General features: G+C 35.4%; 1 protein-coding gene across 1 annotated transcript; it reads right to left on the bottom strand.

Moving 5' to 3' along the window:
• Window positions 1-641: 641 nt before the first annotated feature.
• On the bottom strand, window positions 642-1,681 carry LOC122041740 (FCS-Like Zinc finger 7-like). The gene is made up of 2 exons (XM_042601556.1): window positions 1,231-1,681; window positions 642-1,036 (listed from the first exon to the last, which is right to left on the bottom strand). Exons 1-2 carry the CDS (start codon window positions 1,554-1,556, stop codon window positions 907-909), a joined length of 456 nt encoding a protein of 151 aa, XP_042457490.1. The 5' UTR covers window positions 1,557-1,681; the 3' UTR covers window positions 642-906.
• Window positions 1,682-20,588: the final 18,907 nt, after the last annotated feature.

Here is a 20,588-nt window from a genome sequence, read left to right as displayed (position 1 = left end):
TAGTTTATTGAGAAAACTGGAACGGCTTCCTCACCCACGGCAAGCTGTGATGTGTAACGAGGGGAAGAATGATCACTGTGCCTGAGCTAAAAAAATTGTCAGTTGCCCAGCTTGATCACAAACAATTAGAAAAGATGATCATAACTAGACTACAGAGGCATAAGTTTCAATACAGTTTAACCTTTCACCTTACAAATCCAAATCTGTTCAGTCCCAGCTAATGGCCAAATAGTTAGATCCACGGAAATATAATACATATGCCACGCATGCCCCATGCCACGGAAGCTGACAATGATCCTACAATTAGATACTCATTCTATCACTCTTTCTAGTGATGTACATCATGGAAGATTAATAATTCCACTATGATGATGAAAGTTTAGAGCGATTAAAGTTTTCAAATTGAACTCTCACTGATGCTGAGACATCCGAGTTTTGCCTTACAACTTGATTCTTGATTCAACCCACTTGTTTCAGGACTTGGGAATTTATATTGAAAGTTGTCATCATGTAAGCCTTCCATCACTACATATCATCAATAGCACACACATTCCATAAGCCAATAAATTTGGAGAAATAACATGGCCACCTAATACCAATTATTGAGATCAAAGGCAGTTTTCATCAATATTGCAATGAAATAATGCACTCAAAGTATGAATACCATCTTATTATTCCATTCCAAAAGGGAAGCATTTTACAGGAAAGAGAGAGATCTAAAAGAAATCGTTGGAGACAATATAATTTTCTGTTTATTCCATTCCAAGTCTTATAACTTCTTTTCTGATGGTTTTGTTGATGCTGGATAATATATAACCGCATGATATCCATTCGGTTGCTGGCCGTAGCATTTGTAGTCTTTTTCCTGGGGCGCCTGAGAATTTTATAGACGACGGCGAAGATAGCTCAAGAAGCTGCCCGTGATCCACTAGCGCCACCTTTGGTAGCAGAGGAATTGGGGGAGCGCTTCTCTTTCAGTTCATCTAAGTTGATGTGCTGCTGACGGCATTCGAGGCTGCAAAACGCAATCTCACCCCTGCACAATGAAATAAATAAAAGAATAAATGTAAGAAATATAAGATGATCGACCATAAAAGAGGAAGCTCACAAAAATGAAGTAGAATAACTAGATCTGACTATAAACCCTAAAAAGACGATCTTTGAAACAAAAATCGCGGAGAAACTTATAAAGATGGGATTCTTGAGTGCGGATGTGAAGAGAGGAAGTACCTATAAATGTAAGCATCTCGTCCTGGCCCGAGGCTTCGATTGCAGAGTCCGCAGGCCCTCAAGAAGGATGCCGTCCCAGGCAGTCCGGAGAAGTCCAAGGCGCCACCTAGTCGCCCGCGGGGCGAGGCCATGGATCCCGCATACATGGATGGCGATCTCTGCCCCACCTCCGCCGCACCCCACCGCAGATCAAAGAGTTGGCCTGAAATCGATCCATCCTGAACCAGCGGCTGGGGAGCCTCGACGTCGAAAAGGACGCCGTCAGAGAACTCCATCGAGCTAGCTGTCCGCTTCATCGGTGGACTAGAACGCTTCCCGAGCAACATCTCTATCTGTGGAAGTGAGGAAGGTGAGAAGAAGAGGCGGAGAAATGCTCGGACGTCGCCGAGGGAGACTGAGAGACAACAAGAGAAGGGAAGCACGAAGGTTTTGGAAACGCAGGAAGAGGCTAGAGAGGGCGATAACAAGAGAGCTGAATCGATCTGGACCGTTCAAAATGTTGTTACGTCCTCGAAGGAGCGTAATATTTTTAACATAAAAAAGCTGTCCTTATTTATATGCAAAATTTAATATCATTTAAATTTTACATGCAATTTCTATGTACTAAAAATTTTATTTCCATTTTCTAATTAAATATAAAGGCCATTAATTTATGTAATTACTTCTTATATATTTTAAATATAAAAAAAATTTAAAAATGAGTATAATTTTTTTAAAATTCAGTACATTAAATTATAAATTAATATATTTTATATCAAATTTAGTATGACTAATTTTTTATCTCAATTGAATAGAAAATATATTAGATTTTCTTTAAATAGTACGATTCAATTAGATGAAAAATATACTAGATTCTTTTTAAATAGTACTCAATTGAATATAAAATATTTAAATGGTGCTGAATTTATGATGAATTATATTAAGCAGGAAAAAAAATTCTTTCTCAATTTGATAGAAAACATAATGATTCTAATTTAAAAGGCTGAATTTAAAAGAAATTATATATATTTTTAGATTTTTTATATCTAAAATATTAGAGATAATTAGGTAACGATGAAGATCAGATCCTCTGTCCCAAGATTCTCATGTCCCCATGTCTCCTCGCCGATCGGACGGTCATTATAATCTCATGATGTGCACTGCATCTTTGAGATGTGATCTAGTCCGTCCGATCGGCGAGGGAACATGGGGACATGGAAATCTCGAGACAGAGGATTTGAACTCGTAACATGAGAAAATTAAATAAACAAAATTTTACATACTGGAGTGGAAATAATCTTTTTTTTTTTTGGATATGAGTACTGTATATAAAGTTGAAGCTATCTCATTTTCAAAAAAAAAAAAACTCTAATTACAGCTATAATTAAAATTATTATACATAAAATACTATTATAAAAAAATTTAAACTTAATTAAAATTATTTTAATATTGTTATAATAATTATAATCATAATTAATATAATGAAAAAAAAAACCTGTAACTCCTCTATTTTCTATCAAGTTACATTTTACCTCTGTATTTAAGCGAAATCAAATATGAAAAAATTTATAAAAGATAATTATGTCCTTATATTTTTTATATTTTTTTATTAATATTAAGAAGAAAAAATATATTGAATTTTATGAAAAATAATTACACGTACCTTTGGATCGGCTCTTTAATTATTGATTAGTTTGATTGATGGTGTATATAGGGAGAAAAAAATATATATATAAGGACAAAAAAATTATAAAAGCATCCAGTGATGGTGCCCTTCTATCAAGTTACATTTTACCTTTGTATTTAATCAAAATCAAATGTGAAAAAATTATAAAAGATAATTATGTCTTTATATTTTTGATATTTTTTATTAATACTAAGAAGAAAAAATATATTGAATTGTTATGAAAAATAATTACACGTACCTTTGGATCGGCTCTTCAATTATTGATTAGTTTGATTAATGATGTATATAGGGAGAAAAATATATATATACAAGGACAAAAAAAATATAAAAGCATCCAGTGATGGTGCCCTTCATCACTTGCTTGGATCCGTGTTGATGTCGGTTTGTCGATGTGTATATTCACGGTGTCCTACAAAATAAAGTTTGTTAGATAAGGGTTGACATTGTCGATGTTACCCTCTTTGACGATCAAATCAGTGATGAATTGAGATATGAGGTTCATGTACATGCATGAGAAAGCAAAAGAATTTGAAGAAGACGAAAAAAATTTACATTCGTATAAGAAAAAAAAATTATACTTTCATATATTTTCACGGAACCTTTATATAATCATGGACAGGGAGGTGACATACACTTTATTAATTTTAATTAATAAATCAATAGTTATAAACAATTAGGATATTGAATTATCTATAATTAATTCAAATATCAATAAAAAAAAAAAAAGAAGTGGACATAACTTATTAATGAATTTAATATAATTTTTTCCTCTTGAGATTATAAAAAAATATTAAAAAGATAATGATATAATTATTTTTTATTTTTTTTCATATTTGACTTTAGTTGAGAGGATTAAATATTATTTTTAAAATATAAGAGGATAAAATGCTATTTGATAAAAAATAGAGGAGGATTAAAAGTATAATTTATAAGCATTAGTTATAATTGTTATAAAGTAAGATAATCTGTCTAAAGTACTTGTAACGGTTAAGGTTGTTTTTTCTAAGAAAATAAAAAAGCAAAACTTACTTTAATATTACGGGCATTTTTGTTCTCGTTATGTTGGGTATAAATCGGTTTCATATACAGTTGAGAGGATAGTGACATAGAACATTTTTTTTTCAATATTACAAGTAGATTAACTTATAAATTATGTGAACCAATGAATGAGTGGGACCGACAAAGAGGTGGATCCCATTTGGAAGCCTGCATCTGTGCGGCATATAATTGGTGACATAGAAGAAGGTGATGTGGCCTATGATGTTTAGACGTCTCCATCCCGGGCTCGTTCACCGTGGTTCAGCATTTTTCGTTCATCAAAAAAACAAACATAGAACAGAGTCGACCGGCCTCCTAAATGAGACAGCCTAACATAGGATAAAACTTTACAATTTGAACCTGACATTTATTGTAATAATTCCTCATCCGAATACCAACTCGGGCTCTTTTATCAGATTCGATATTATCTAATTCAATATTTATTATCTATCCAAAAAATATTAGAGCTACCAAACGACCCCTTAGATGAGAGGATCTAAGTATAAAGTTAAACCTCACAATTTGAACTTGAAATTTGCTGTAGCAATTCTTCATTTCCGTGCGGCCAATAAAAGAGAGATAAATTGTCTGAAATTATAGATGCACCATTCTCGAAATTTTGAGCTTTAATTAAACATATTGGTTAGAAAAATAAAACTAAATTGTATAAAATGAAATGAGGCTATCAGATTTACTTGATTTATAATCGGAAAGGTTGCTAATCTAAGACAAATGAAGTGCACTAACAGAATTTTTTTTTGAGCAAACTCTTAAAGGCGGAGAAGCCTCGAACAACGATTTACAGCTCAGAATAATGAAAACAGAAAGAAATGATTCGAATACAAGTGTTGTTTTAAATCCCGAGTACCAGAACTCCTTTTGTGGGCTCACTGGTAGAAATGACCATTTGATGACGTGGTGCGATCTAGGTGTCCCCAGATGGTCGCCTAAGCCTCTGTTTGGATGGGGTGAGGTAAGGTTCATTAATGGAAGGAGATGGAAGGGGAAGGGAGGGAAAGGAAGGGAAAGTAATATATTTATCTTACTCTTGTTTGGAAGGGAGGGAAAGTTTATGTGAGAGGAAAGGGATGGAATGAAGGTTAAATATACAAATTTATAAAAATATCCTCTTATTTTTTTAATAAATCTGCATGTGAAAAAATAAATAAGGCTATAATTGTAATAATTTCTCCTTACCCTTCCTTACACCCCAATTTGGGGTGTAAGGAATTTCGCTTATTCCCAAGCATGCAAGGGGAAGTTTTACCCTTCTCTCCCCTTCCCCTTCATAGCTCACTCTCTCCCAAACAAGGGTAAAAATTCATTTTATCCATGTTTACCTTTCCTTCCCCTTTACTCACCTCCTCCCAAACATAGGGTAAATGACCGTCTCATTCTACTTCGCAATGATAAAGAGATAAGTATTTATCCACTCTCGGACGCCCGGACCATCTCCAGACGTTTGGACCGCTTTTAGCATGGACCCAAAGTTGATTCATTGCGAAATGACGCCTATTGGGCACCAAAGTGATCCGAGCATCCAGATCAATCAGCTACGAGATGAGCGTCTAGCGCCTTCTCCAGCCCCTTGCTTTTTTTTCTATCACTTGGGTGATCATCCAATTTTCCAGAGTTAGAGCTCACCGAATCCAACTTCAGCCTTCTCTTCTTAAGAGGTCTTCCGCTTCGGCTTCTCATCCCTTGGAAGCATCGTGCGTGTCTTTCTTGCTTCACTAATATATTTTTCTGTAGCTTCTCGTTCCTCGGATGTACTAAGTCCACCGAGTCAATTCCCATACTATCCTTCTCATCCGCTGAATTATCTTTCACTCGACTTTTTATATTATTAAGTTTTTATATATTTAAACACAAGGATTAACATACTATAAGGCCTAACGTAATTCGATAGGTCATATTAAAATTTATCTGAAGTATTTATACCGAATACCAACTGTGTTATATCCGGATAGATGTTTCCTACTTTCTGTTAAAAGTCATATGTCGACTCTAGAAGTGTCACACGGTCAACCGTACCCTACAGTCCAATAAATCAAGAATTGAACAGACCACTGTATATAAGGATCCCACAGGAGAGATGTCCCCTAGATGACTCTCCTAAATAATGATGCTGTGAGAAGTGAAGCTGGCATGGATTGGATGGTAGCGATATAGAGGACAAAACCACCAGAAGGATTCAAGTCTGTCGACCCAACCACTTAACAAGCATCTGATCCAATAAGTGAGATGCTTTTTTTTCCACTCTCTTTTCATGGAAAATAAATAAAAGTAGACGGCAAGTAGTGTTGCTTGATTCAACATGAACCCGGAAATTGATTATGTTAAATTATGTGGGTTTTTATATTGCATGAAAACATTATCAGAATAAAATAATTAAATTGATTTGATCAAGTTTATAAATAAATTACTAAAGATTAATTTATAGAAAACTGATAAACGATGATGCTTTGTGCCTTCGAGGAACGTGCTCCTCCAAATTTATTTTCCTTGAGCTCACAGTACATTTACAAGCTTCCTCTAGAGCCTCAAGTTTAGACTGTTCTCAACTGTGATTGTTAATATTATGCTTGGATTCTAAATTTTGTTGGAAAATTAGTTTGGTGATCATGGGGGTAAGACGGTTATTTTATGAGTAGATCGTCTTAAATTAATTCATTAATTTTTCGAATGAATGAGAAATTAATGTTTAATAAAGGGTTGCTCCAGATCGAACGAAAATTTAATTCGCATATGAGTTGGATTCATGGATGAACGCTAACTCGAGTATGTGGAACTATTGAGGGGTATGAAATTATAATTAATTTAATTAATTAATTAAAAAATTAATCATTATGATATTAATTAATTAATTAATATTTACAATAGATTAAATAAATAATTAATCATATTAATCAATTAAATTAATCATAATGAAAAGATTTAAATAAAAAGGTTTAAGGGAAAAGACACATCTTATATCCTTTCACCTTTTGAAAAAAAATCTTTCACCTCTTGAGTGTAACTCGTCATCCCTATAAAACAAACCTTATTCCTTCTACTCAAATTACTCAATTCATACTCAATTCTCAAGTTGTGTATTCTCCCCTACGGTTCTATTCTCTCTCCTCTCTTAAGAGTTTCAAGGCTTTCAAAAGTTCGACAGAGCCCGAAATTTGGAGTGCTCCTATTTCGAGACGCAAGTCATTGTATCTTGGGAGACGATTGACAATAAATCGTAAGCACTTGGATGGGGCAATATCGTCTTAAGGAAAGAAGGCCCAGACTTCATCTCAACCTTAATAGTATTATCCTTGGAGATAAGTTTACCCAAAAGAATTGCATTGATATCCGAAGGGATAACTTGACGACTGACGAGATTAGGTCTGTAGCGACGATACCAAGAAAGATATGTCTTTTACCTGAAGGGGTACTTCGATAATTGAAAGGGGATATTAAGAATATAAATGGGACAAGGTACATATTGTCATACTGAGCTCCACCGATTAGAGTCATTGACTCATCGTCGAGATGACTAACAAGATCCAACTATTGGATCTCAACACCGAAAGTCATATACCCATAATTTTTCTTCGAGGAAAAATATCCTACAATCTTAAGACGATATTGTCGATTATGGCAACCGTGGGTCCCACTCCTACCGAGAAAAATTGGAGAAATTCTCCGTAATTATCTTCAAGTAATGACAGTAAAAGATACTGTATTATTTAAAGAAAATGTATCTTTTAAGGTTACTATCAAAAGATATCCTAGCACATCTAAAAGTGAACCTCAAGCAATGGGAGAATTTCTCGCAAGGAAGAATAGAATTTTCCTATGTGAGAATCATGCCTTAAAAGGATGGACAATAAAATTATACCATGGGTATAATATAACAATGATGGTCAAGGCTTTGTGGGGGGCATTTGACTAAAGTCACAAAGTTGAGGATCGTGAGTTTAAACTATCCAAAAAGAGAGCTAATGAAAGTCTTCAGATAGAAGATCAAGCCCACTTACAAAAAATCTAGACTTGAGTCTAACTCAATAAGACCTAAGTTGAGGTCAAAATAGATGAGTTAGAAGGATTGCATTACATGTGTTGCAAGTGACTAAGAATTAAGTCAAATATCTCACGAAGAATAAATGCACACAGTCAACACTCCAATCAAACGACTACAACTATGGCTCGATAAGATTAGAAGACCAAGAGATGTATACTTCTTGAGTTGAGTATCTCTCGAAAAGTAATATAATCTTGGTCAGCACTATGATTAGACGACCGCAGCTTTGGTTCGATAAGATTGGAAGACAAAGGGACGTATACTTCTTAAATCGAGTATCTCTCGAAGAATAATACAATCTTGGTCAGCACTCCAATAAAAAAACCACAGCTTTGACTCGATAAGATTGGAAGACCAAGGGATATATATTTCTTGAGTCGAGTGTCTCTCGAAGAGTAATACAATTTTGGTTAGCACTCTAATCAAACAACCATAGCTTTGGCTCGATAAGATTGGAAGACCAAGGGAAGTATACTTCTTGAGTCAAGTATCTCTCAAAAAGTAATACAATCCTAGCCAGCATTCCAATCAAACGACAACAGCTTTAGCTAGATAAAATTGGAAGATAAAGGGATGTATACTTCTTGAGTCAAGTATCTCTCGAAGAATAATATAATCTTGGTCAGCACTCCAATCAGACAACTACAGGTTTGACTCAATAAGATTGGAAGACCAAGGGATGCATACTTCTTGAGTCGAGTATCTCTCGAAGAATAATACAATCTTTGTCAGCACTCCAATCAGATAACCACAGCGTTGACTCGATAAGATTGGAAGATAAAGGGATGTATACTTCTTGAGTAGAGTATATCTCAAAGAGTAATACAATCTTGGTCAACACTCTAATCAAATGACCGCAACTTTGGCTCAATGAGATTGGAAGACCAAGGGATATATACTTCTTGAGTTGAATATCTCTCGAAGAGTAATACAATCCTGGTCAGCACTCCAATCAAACGACTGCAGCTTTGGCTTGATGAGATTGGAAGACCAAGGGATGTATACTTCCTGAGTGGAGTATCTCTCTAAGAGTAATACTATCCTGGTCAACACTCCAATTAGACGATCATAGCTCTAGCTGAGGGAAACTGGAAGACCAAGTGATGCATACTTTCTAGATTGATCATTTTTTTTTACAAAAAGTGTAATCATGATCATCATCCTAATTAGACAACTATAGTTTTAACTCGGTGAAATCAGAAAACTAAAGTTATGGTGACTTGCTTTTAATCAAGATTGAGGTCCTTGAAGTGTTTTATAAAACACTAGAAATGTGATTGAAAAAATCAACTAAGCAAGATCACCCATGGTGATTGAGGGAGAGAATGCAGGATATTGCTTACAGAATGTTTCTCAAAGAAGAGCAACATTCCAATAATTGACTATATCACATTCACCTCATCTCAATTTAATAATGATGGCTTAAACATTGAGGAGATGATAAAAGCTATGTTGATAAGTTTTGAGTTTATTCTAACAATTGTGAGGGAAATTATCCTCTCAGTAAACCACAAGCCCTAGTGAAATAGAAATGAAAATTCTCTATAAGGCATTGAAATGTCATGAACTTTCTAATGTGGGGGTTAACTATTGTGCTAATATATATGATACATTATAGTATCTATGAAATTATGAGGACACTAGTATAAATGGTAAGTTTTGAAATAATTTAAAACCATTAAAGCAATAGATCTTTAGTGGTAAAATCTCCATTGAATGTGGAGAATTGTATGGATTTGCTAGGCCTACCAAGATATCAATTATACTGCATGTCGAGGAGAATGAATCTAAAACTCAGCATTTAAATCGAGTAGTGGTAACCCAACCATGTTGACTGGAGATCCCAAGATCATGATTCAAAAGGGACAACTAAGCTACAAGATTCGAGGCACCTAGGAGTAATTACTTCAACTCATTCCTGGAGACAAAAGGTGCAACCTGTGAAATGAGTAAAGGATGAACAAAAGTTCTTAGTGATTCCTATATTATACCGTAAAGGGTATAATAGGGTATTACAGGATGCTCTTAATAGGAGGTCACCTATATAAGTGTGAAGACGGGTCGCTTCAATGAAACACTTATAAATCCCAAGCTTTGTCCATAGTTAAAACGGACATGATAGATAACTAGTAAAAGCCTAGGGGGCTATTGTGTAGATATGATTGTCTTGGTTTACACCAACGGCTAAACAATTTAAGACATGGTTCATTAGGCAGCCAAGTAAATTCGATCGTATTCCATTATGAAACTCTTATTTGAGATTTGAAACTTATCCATAATTTCTATTTATGTGGGGGATTGTTGGAAAATTGGTTCGGTGACCATTAGGGATAAGACGGCTATTTTGCAAGTAGACTGTCGTAAATCAATTTTTTGAGTCAATGAGAAATTAATGTTTAAAAAAGGGTTGCTCCGGTATGATCGAACGAAAATTTGATTCGCATATGAGTTGGATTCATGGATGAACGTTAACTCGAGTATGTGGAACTATTGAGGGGTATGAAATTATAATTAATTTCATTTATTAATTTATTAATTAATTAAAATATTAATCATTATGATATTAATTAATTAATTAATATTTACAATAAATTAAGTAAATAGTTAATCATATTAATCAATTAAATTAATCATAATGAAAAGATTTAAGTAAAAAAGTTTAAGGGAAAGACACATCTCATATCATTTCACCTCTTGAAAAAAAACTTTCACCTCTTGAGAGTAACCCTTCATCCCTATAAAACAAACCTCATTCATCTACTCAAATCACTTAATTCATACTAAATTCTCAAGTTGTGTATTCTCCTCTTGTGTTCTATTCTCTCTCTTCTCTTAAGAGTTTCAAGGCTTTGAAAGTTCGACAGGGCTAGAAATTTAGAGTGCTCATATTTTGAGACGTAAGTTGTTGTATCTTGGGAGATGATTGCTAATAAACCGTAAGCACCTGGACAGGGCAATATCGTCTTAAGGAAAGAAAGTCTATCCTTCATCTCGACCTTAATACTCTTATCCTTAGGGATACGTTTACCCAAAGGGGTTGTATCAATATCCGAAGGGATAACTCGACGACTAACAAAATTAGATCGGTAGCGACGATACTAAGAAAAGTATGTCTCTTACCCGAAGGGATACTTCAATAACCGAAAGAGGATATCGAGAGTATAAATGAGACAATGTCCATATCGCAAGGTCGGCTCAAGGCATAGGCAATTAAGTCCTATGCCTAGGGCCCCTATTATATTGGGGCCCACAAATTTTACATATATATACATATATAAATTAAATATGAATATTAATTTAAAAACATATGAGTATGGATATTAAATATTTAAAATTATGGTTAAAATAAATTTTAGTTGAGATTTATTTTTATCGGTAATATTAATTTTTTATTAGCTAAACTATATTAATTTTAAATTTTTTATAGATTAAATTTGGATCATTTTTATTTTTTCATTCGTGTTAGATTTAGTTGATAATTTTAATTTTTTACTATTAAAATTAGATTTAGTTGGTAATTTTTTTTAATAAAAATTTAATTAGTAATTTTAAAATTTTTAATGATAAAAAATTAATTTATTAATCAAAATTAAATTTTGTTAATAAATTTAAAATATTTATTAGTCACACTTAATTGATATATATATATTTTTGATAAAAATATTTTTGAAACTCAAAAACATATTCAATAATGTAGTATTATTTCTTTCTTAAATTTTATTTTTCTTTCATTGTTTTTAATAATTCACCATCAATATTTTCTAGCTAAATATTTTTAGATAAATAAATTTTATTAATAATTTATCAAAGCTAAAATTGATAAAAAGGTAGTTTAGTTCACGAAGCTCCCGTAAATGAGGGATTTCGAGGAAGAGTCCATTGCATGTAGTGACTATATCTAGTACTCGAACATATTTCCTCTATGTCACAATAATTTTACTGTTGTATTGAGACTTTCCTTTCTCGAAGTTAAAAATGATTGATATTTTTTTTTAAAAAAAAGTTATAATTAAAATGTATATTAATAGTATTACAATAATTTATTACTGTTTCTAAATTAGATAACATAAAATATTTTTTATTTTTTAAAATTTACTAATAATAAAAAAATGAGGTTTGACATAAGATAAAATTATTGTTACGTGGTCTAGTTAGCCATTGCTTCTAATTGTATAAATAATCATCGGCAATATATGAAAATGCCCTTTTAAATTTTACTAACAAAATTAAATATCGCCCTCGGGACATGGTTGAGTTGACTAATACGGGATAGATACTGTTACAATGGGCAAGGTGTCGAATCTCGACAAAGTCAAGAAAAATGCTCTCCCCGTAGTGGCCAACTCCAGCTTCCCGATTTATCTCCTCATAGATGGTCGTAGGGTCGGTCGTGTTGGGCTGCTAGGGTGGCAAATTTCAGCTTTTGCTATAACTAATAAAATTAAATGTTTATAATATTTATTTAAAAAATATTAAAAAAATTCTCCGCCTAAGGCCTCAAGAATGATTGAGACGGTCCTGCTATATCGTCATACTGAGCTCCATCAGTTAGAGTTATTGACTCATCATCGAGATAACTAACCAGGTCCAACTGTTGGATCTCAACACTCAAGGTCAATATACCCATAATTTTTCTTCAAGGAAAAATATCCTATAAATTTTGGATCAAGTAAACAATAGAAAATATACAACATTTTCCCGAAAGTTACAAATGAAGTCAGAATCATTGTTTCTCAAAGGTTCGCCCTCGATTTGAAGATTGATGCTAGAAAATGTAATCATAAAGGCTTTTCAGCATCCTATTTGGGCATGAACTGCTTTGAGAATTTGCACACAAGCTTTGAATATTGTTGGGAATCAACATTTTGTTGAACTCAAGGCTTAAAAGTCAACAAGGAACATATATTCCGACATTTATATCATTTTCAAAATCAGCATAGATTATATCAACTTGAAGAATCAAAATCTAACTATACACATCAGTCTAGATCTTCCTTTGGGTGTGATGTAGAACATTAGATACATTAAATTTGACTGTGCCACAGGTAAGCAAATCTATTAGTTGGATAATTGTTAATAAAGCTGACTCATTCGCAGGTCCACAAGAATTGTCATATATAATACCTCCTAGTTGCATTGATTTAAATATGTTTTTATCAATGAAAGCGACATGTATGGTTAAGTATTGGCAAGGTTACTTTGTGTTAATTTTAAGTTAATATTCTTTTTTGTGTGGGTTAAAAGAATAACCCTACATTCCACTATATCAGTCTAATAGAAAATAATATAAAAGACCAAGGAATAATCCGGAGCTTAGTACTGAGGTTATTTTTAGTCCAGTCACAGTTAACTGCAAGAATGCAACAGCTGACACATTTCAGCTGGGGTCGAGCCCAGCTGAGCTGAGAGCTCAGTTTTATAGTATTTAAATTTATTTGATAAGATAATTGAATCGAATTAAATCGAGATTAAAATGAATTAAATTATTAAAATAATTATTTAAAATTAATTTAATTTTTTTTATGAGCTCAAGCGTAGTTCGTTTCTGATTATGTCACGTTTGGTTTGCTCGGGTTTCTCCTTCCCAAAGCTACGATTGCCTTCTCCAAGGTCTAAATCCAGCGGCCTAAGATGTAAAAAATGTTAGAGTTGACTACCCTATAGGCCGACCACTCCGACCCTCAAGGTAATTCTGATCTGAGATGGAAAAATCAATAAGAAAGAAAGAAGAAGAAGAAGAAAAGGATCTTGAGGAGAAGAGTTGTCTCCACTCATGAGAAGAAACAACCAACCTTTTCACTTACCTCCTTCCACTTTTTATATATAGCATTCCAGAAGAGAATATCCACATAGCCCACCAGCTACCCGTTTGAGGGGTGGTTAGGGGATCAGATTCAACAATCGTTAGATGCTTCTCCACTTATGATATGTTATGTGTGTTGGTCCCTTTGGAGGCTGACAAGAGGGGAGTGGTGAATTGTCCTGAAAGAATAAATTCGACCTTTCTCAGATTTTCAATTAAAACACTTGCATAAACAAAGTAAACAAAATAGAACAAAGAAAACGATGCTCACAATTTACTTGATTACAACCGAGAAGGTTGTTAATCCAAGACAGATGAAAAGCGTACTAAAAAGTCTCCTCTGGGCGGAGAATCCTCTTACAACGTTGGCGCACAAGAAATAGAAGCTTAACTTTAAAATGGAGTGTATAAGTGCTACAATTGAATTACTTGTGATTGATGAAAATCTTCTGGACCAAGATTATATTTATAGCCTTGGTCGGGGCGCCCCGAAGGGGTTGCGAGCGCCCTAGGGGGATAAAACTTTATCCCCAACGCAACGGATTGTGCTTGACGCGATCTGGTCAAAAAGCCGACTCGGGGCGCCCGAAATGGTTCCAGGCGCCCGGACCACTAAGTCAACCCAGTTGACTTTTTGGTTCGGGCCTTTTGCTCCGCTGTTGCTCGCCTCAGTCCAGGTCTTCCACTCCGGCTCCGCTAGCTTGGGTGATCTCGACCATCCGGAATAGGGCTCACCCGAACCCAACTTCCAACCTTCTCCTCGAGCAACCTTCCTCCCCGGTTTCTTGTCCCTCGAACGTCGCGTATATTCTTCTCGTCCATCGGTGTACTCTTCCGCGGTCACCTCATCCCTCGGACGTACCGAGCCCGTCGGCTCTCTCCCCGTGTCGTCCTTCTCGCTAGCCGCGTCTTCTGCTCGACTTCTTGTGTTCCTAAGCTCCTGCACACTTAGACACAAGGGTTAAACAAAACAGGACCTAACTTAATTTGTTTGATCACATCAAAACACTTTGGGATTCCAACAATCTCTCCCTTTTTGATATGAACAACCCAAGTTAAGTTAGGGTAAAACAAACATAATGTAAAAATAAATAATGTTGAAAAATAAGTGTAAGTGAGAATTTTTCAATGAAAATTTAGATACTCCTCCCCCTAGACTTAACATTCGACTTAACATTCTTCTTCTTCTTTGATCACATAAAAAATAGGGTGCTTTTAACAAGTCTAAAAATTTCTAAGAAAAAAAAACATAATTTAAGAATTTAGTACAACGGAATAAGAAAAAAAAATACTTATCAAAGTTTGAGACATTTCAAAATTTTCAACAGAAAAATAAAAATTTTCGTAAGTGTTGAAGCTAAAATTTAAAAAACATGAATATTTTTTAAAAATATTTTCTAAGAAAAAATGTTTAAAAGACTTTTTAAAGCATTATTAGATTTCAACCTTAATGTTTTGTCAGAAAGTTAATTAAATATTTTATTTCAATATTTTGGCTTCCAGGTCGTGGCGAGGCACTAGACCTTCTTGGTTATTGGAGCAACAACCACTTCCTTAGACAAAGTCTTATAAAGAAATTCACTGTTTAATTTTCTCACTGAAAAGCGCTAAATTTAATTAATAGTTCAGGTTAAACACGACTTTGGAACCCAATATAGATTCCATCCTACAGGGCTAATCAGGTATTTTCTAGGTACATAAACTTTTGATATTTTTCTAATCTGACTTTTATGAAACCTATAGTACCAGTTTAATACCTTATAATTTCTAAAAGCAAAATTTTTTTGAACAGATAGAGTTTTTCAATTTTTCTATATCTTCTTTTAATTTTTCATTTTCAAGTTTAATTTTATCAAAATCCTCTATCAGACATGATTTTGCTAAAGTTCTTTTTATTTCTAAGTTTTCATTTTTTAATTTAGTATTTTCACTTTTTAATTTATACATAGACTTTGCCATAGCCTTAATACCAAAATAAAACTGATCAGGAGGTAAGAGACATACCTCACTTACCATATCAGACTTGAAGCCTGACTCTCCCCCTGCTTCGCTGCATTCATCTGAGGTCGCTCCCCCTTCATCGATGCTGGGTTTCGATGTACTTTGTCCTTCATAGCTCGCCATTAGTGCTAGTCCGACATATTCTTGTACTTCGGATTCGGATGATGAAGTGTCGTCCCAAGTAGCTTGTAAGTTCTTGTGCTTCTTGAGTATCTTCACTTTGTCCTTCTTGAGTTCTGGGCAGTCCTCTTTTAAGTGTCATTCTTTTTGACACTGGTAGCAATGAACCCTTCTTCTATTTCTTGAATTCTTCTTATTCTGCATTTCTTTAAATTTATTAGATCGAAAGAATTTTTTAAAATTTCTTACCATATACGCTTCTTGATCTTCTTCTGAGTCTGACTCAGGTTCATCCTTCTTGGTTGCATTTAGTGCCATTATCTGACTTGATTCCTTTGTTGTCCCTGCACATCTGGTTTCATGTAATTCAAGAGTAGAAAATAACTCCTCGAGTGTACTTACCTCCAGGTCCTTCGAAATGTAGTAGACGTCGATGATTGACGTCCATTCTGGAGTTCTGGGAAAAACGTTGAGTGCGTAGCGTATGGTGTCCCGGTTGGTTACCGTTTCACCGAGATTCTTGAGTCCGGTAATTAACTCTTTTACCTTTGCATGTAGATCGGTTACTTTCTCACCTCTTTCCAGACGGATGTTCGTCAGTTTGTTCCGAAGTATATCTCTCCTTGCGAGTTTGGCTTCGGATGTGCCTTCGTGAAGCTCTAGGAATTTTTCCCAGAGTTCTTTGGCCGACGAGTAACTTCCGATGCGGTTGACTTCTTGAGGTGACAACACGCTCAGCAAGTGATACTTCGCTCGGTTATTTGCTACAGAATCATTCTGCTCCTTCTCCGTCCAAAGACTCTCTTCTTTTTCCTCTCCATTTTGATTTGTCCGAGCTACAAAATCGTACTTTATTATTAAGCGAATTTCAAAATCGGTTTTCAGAAATACCTCTATACGACGCTTCCAGTGTGCGAAATCCCCCTCGAATTTTGGTGGAATGATGCTTGGCCCAACCATTGGTTGCTTGCTTCGGTCGGCGGTTAGTCCTTCTGAAGCGTCCTTGCTCTAATACCACTTGTTGGTCCCTTTGGAGACCGGCAAAAGGGGAGGGGTGAATTTCCCTGAAAAAATAAATTTGACCTTTCTCAAATTTTCTAAAACACTTGCATAAACAAAGTAAATAAAATAAAACAAAGAAAACGAGGCTCACAATTTACTTGGTTACAACCGGGGAGGTTGTTAATCCAAGGCAGATGAAAAACATACTAAAAAGTCTCCTCTGGGTTGAGAAGCCTCTTACAACGTTGATGCACAAGAAATAGAAGCTTAACTCTAAAATGGAGCGTACAAATGCTAGAATTGAATTACTTGTGATTGATGAAAAGCTTCTAGACCAAGGCTATATTTATAGCCTTGGTCGGGGCGCCCTAGGGGGGGGGGGTAAAATTTCATCCCCAACGCAACGAATCGCGCTTGACGTGATCTGGTCAAAAAGCCGACTCCGGGCGCCCGGACAATCTGAGCGCCCGGAATGGATCCGGGCGCTCGGACCACTAAGTCAACCCAGTTGACTTTTTGGTCCGGGCCTTCTGCTCCGGTGCTGCTCGTCTCGGTTCGGGTCTTCCGCTCCGGCTCCGCTAGCTTGGGTGATCTCGGCCATCCGGAATAGGGCTCACCCGAACCCAATTTCTGGCCTTCTGCTCGAACAACCTTCCTCCCCGGTTTCTCGTCTCTCGAATGTCGCGTACGTTCTTCTCGTCCACCGGTGTACTCTTCCGCGGTCACCTCGTCCCTCAGACGCACCGAGCCCGTCGGCTCTCTCCCCGTGCTGTCCTTTTCGCTAGCCGCGTCTTCCGCTCGACTTCTTGTGTTCCTAAGCTCCTGCACACTTAGACACAAGGGTTAAACAAAACAAGACCTAACTTAACTTGTTTGATCACATCAAAACACTTTGGGGTTCCAACAATGTGTCCATTAACGGGCAATTAGAGAGCTAGATTCGATGCCGTTAAATGGAATCTCCAAGTAGATTGCCAGAAGTTGAAGCCGAGTATTTGATTGTGTTGATGCCTGGGAATGTCTATCTCTGAGCAAGAAACCATGATGCTTGGGAAGCAAACATCCGAGTGCAGATACTTGAGGAGGCCTGAGCACTAAATCTAGATGCTCGGGGAAGTTGATAGCCAAGCATTAAATCCAGATGCTTGAAGGAAAGACCCTAGGGACTTGGGGTGCTTGGTAATAAATCTGGATGCTATTAGATATCCCTCTTTCAAGTTGGATTGAGAAGCAAAGTCAAATGAAGTTCAATAAAAGTACAGGTTTGAAGATGATTAGCTCGGGGATAAATTCAGATATCGTTACATCCCTCCTTCAAGTTTGACTGAGGAGCTAAGTCGAATGAAGTCCGATAAAAGTACGGGTTCGAAGATGATCAACTTGGGGATAAATCTGGATACTATCAGATACCCTTCCTTTAAGTTGGGCTGGGGAACGAAGCCGAATGAAGTCGGATAAAAGTACGAGTTCAAAGATGATTAGCTTGGGGATACATCCGGATACCATCATTTTAGATGTTATCAAGCTCTCAATTCAAGAATTGTTTGAAATTTTTTACTTTTTAAGTTTGTTTGGTTGGTTATTGAGCTTGAGAATATAAACTTGTTTATTAATTTTAAAATGTTCTTTATTTAGCATGTTGATAGGAGTTTTATTGATGAATATTGTTCATGAATATTGTTCATGAACATTGTTCACTAACATTAACGAGTTGAACGCATGTGTTCAAACTTATTTGTTTAGTTTAATAAGTTGTTCAAACTGTTGGATCGATTATGCACGTGAGAGGGGGGGGGGGGGGGGGGGGAATCACGTAGTTTTCAAAAAGTCTCTTTTCGTCATTTTAAAATCAGAGTGCGAACGCAGCGGAAAAGAAAAACATGAAAAGAAGGCATGAGAGGAACACAAGCGGTTTACTTGGTTTGGAGCCTTCGGCGACTCCTACTCCAAGACTCAGGTGCCACGGACCTATCGATGGGTAATTCACCTTCTGGTATCTCCGGGAGAGGGAATCGAAGTACAAGGAAAGTTAGAACAAGTGCAACACCCTGCACTTGTCCTTTTGTAGTATTTAATTACACAAAAAATTTACCGACACTTTGAAGATCATAGTGGGAGTGCTCGTGTCGATGTCGGACGTCAAAATTTTATCCTGTGGAAGGAGCCTTCTATAGCCATGGAAGGCACCTTTTATGAACAGTACGAAGGCGTCTTCACTGCTTGAAGGTGCCTTCAGATACTGTTCATCCGAAGATAATTTTCTTCTTTTTGCCCTGCAAAATAATGTTAGTCCAAAAATACTTTGCAAAACAAGTATTAGGACAATTTAATAATAATACAGAGTAGTAATTAGTTCCTGTCCTTCCAAAATCAGGAACTAGTCAATGTCTCAGCTTAAGGATCCCAAATGGACTTAAATTGGATCGATACCTACTGTCCCTTCAATCGGGGCGTATCCTCACTTGGTTACTCTCCTCCAATGACTTACCTTAACTTACCAGTTTGCCAAACATCCGGTCAGCCCGTCGACCTGTCTGGACTTCGTGCCAACTATCCGGTCGGTCCGTTGACCTAGCTGGACTTCGTACCAGCTATCCGGTCGACCCGTCGACATAACTGGATTTCGTACCAGCTATCCGATCGGCTCGTCGACCTAGCTGGATTTTGTGTCAGCTATCCGGTCGGTCCGTTGACCTAGCTAGATTTTCTGCACACTTAATCAAGTGGTTAGATCACAACAAAACCTAACTTAACTTACTTGTCATTCATCAAAACCCGAGTTAGACTATTAGTGCAAAACCACACCAATAATCTTCTCCTTTTTGATGCAATGACAACCTGAATTAAGTTAAGGGGGGAAAAAAATCAAGTATAAATAGACATATGGTGGTAAAAGGCGAATACGCTCGCCCCCAGCGCAAGCATAAATAGACACATGAATAAGGTTTAAGTTGTTCAGATTCCGATTATTTTGATTTGTTTCAACTTAACCTCTTAACTCTCCTCCTTTGGCATTCATAAAAAAAAACATGAATAGATAGAAAGAACTTTGCTAGGAAAAGTAAGAAAATATTTTTTACAATATGTCTCAGGACTACTTTGAGGGAGGAAAAAATGTATAACCATAAAATTTTTTCAAAAATGTTTGACAACATATATCTTCAAAGATAGTTTTGAAATCACTTAGCGCTTTTGAAAAAAATATAACAAAAGCAACTTATTTAAAAATTGCAAAAGTAAATTTTAAAAAGAACCTTTTCAAAGTTTTTCAATGCATCTTGTAAAACAAAAAAAAATTTAAAGATATTTTACAGAATAAATTTTTAAAACACTTGATATTAGTATTTTCACAAGAGAAATAAGGTTGAAAAGACTTTTAAATCTACCAACTTTCGAAACTTTAAAGTTTTCTAAAAAAATTTTGAAAATGCTGAGTTCTCCCAAAAAAAACTTTTTTAAAAAAGGTTAAGGTTAAAGTTTTCCAAGACAAAAGTTAAAATACTAAATGTTGCAACATTAAAAATTATTTTTAAAGTAATTTGAAAAAATTGAGACAGTTTTCAAAATAATTTTTCAAGACATGTAATAATTTTTTAAAAATGGATTTTTTTTGTTGACTTTTTTTCCTCCCCTTGAACCTGAGATTACTTTAAAATAACCTAATTAGTTAT

The sequence above is a fragment of the Zingiber officinale genome, chromosome 1B (genome assembly GCF_018446385.1).
Source record: "Zingiber officinale cultivar Zhangliang chromosome 1B, Zo_v1.1, whole genome shotgun sequence".
NCBI lineage: Eukaryota > Viridiplantae > Streptophyta > Magnoliopsida > Zingiberales > Zingiberaceae > Zingiber > Zingiber officinale.
This window is presented reverse-complemented; position numbering and strand designations above follow the sequence as displayed.

Coding starts and splice junctions, on each gene's coding strand:
- LOC122041740 (XM_042601556.1), bottom strand. CDS start 1,556: ATGTTGCTCGGGAAGCGTTCTAGTCCACCGATGAAGCGGACAGCTAGC. Junction 1,037..1,230: donor CGAGATGCTTACATTTATAG/GTACTTCCTCTC, acceptor TTCATTGTGCAG/GGGTGAGATTGCGTTTTGCA.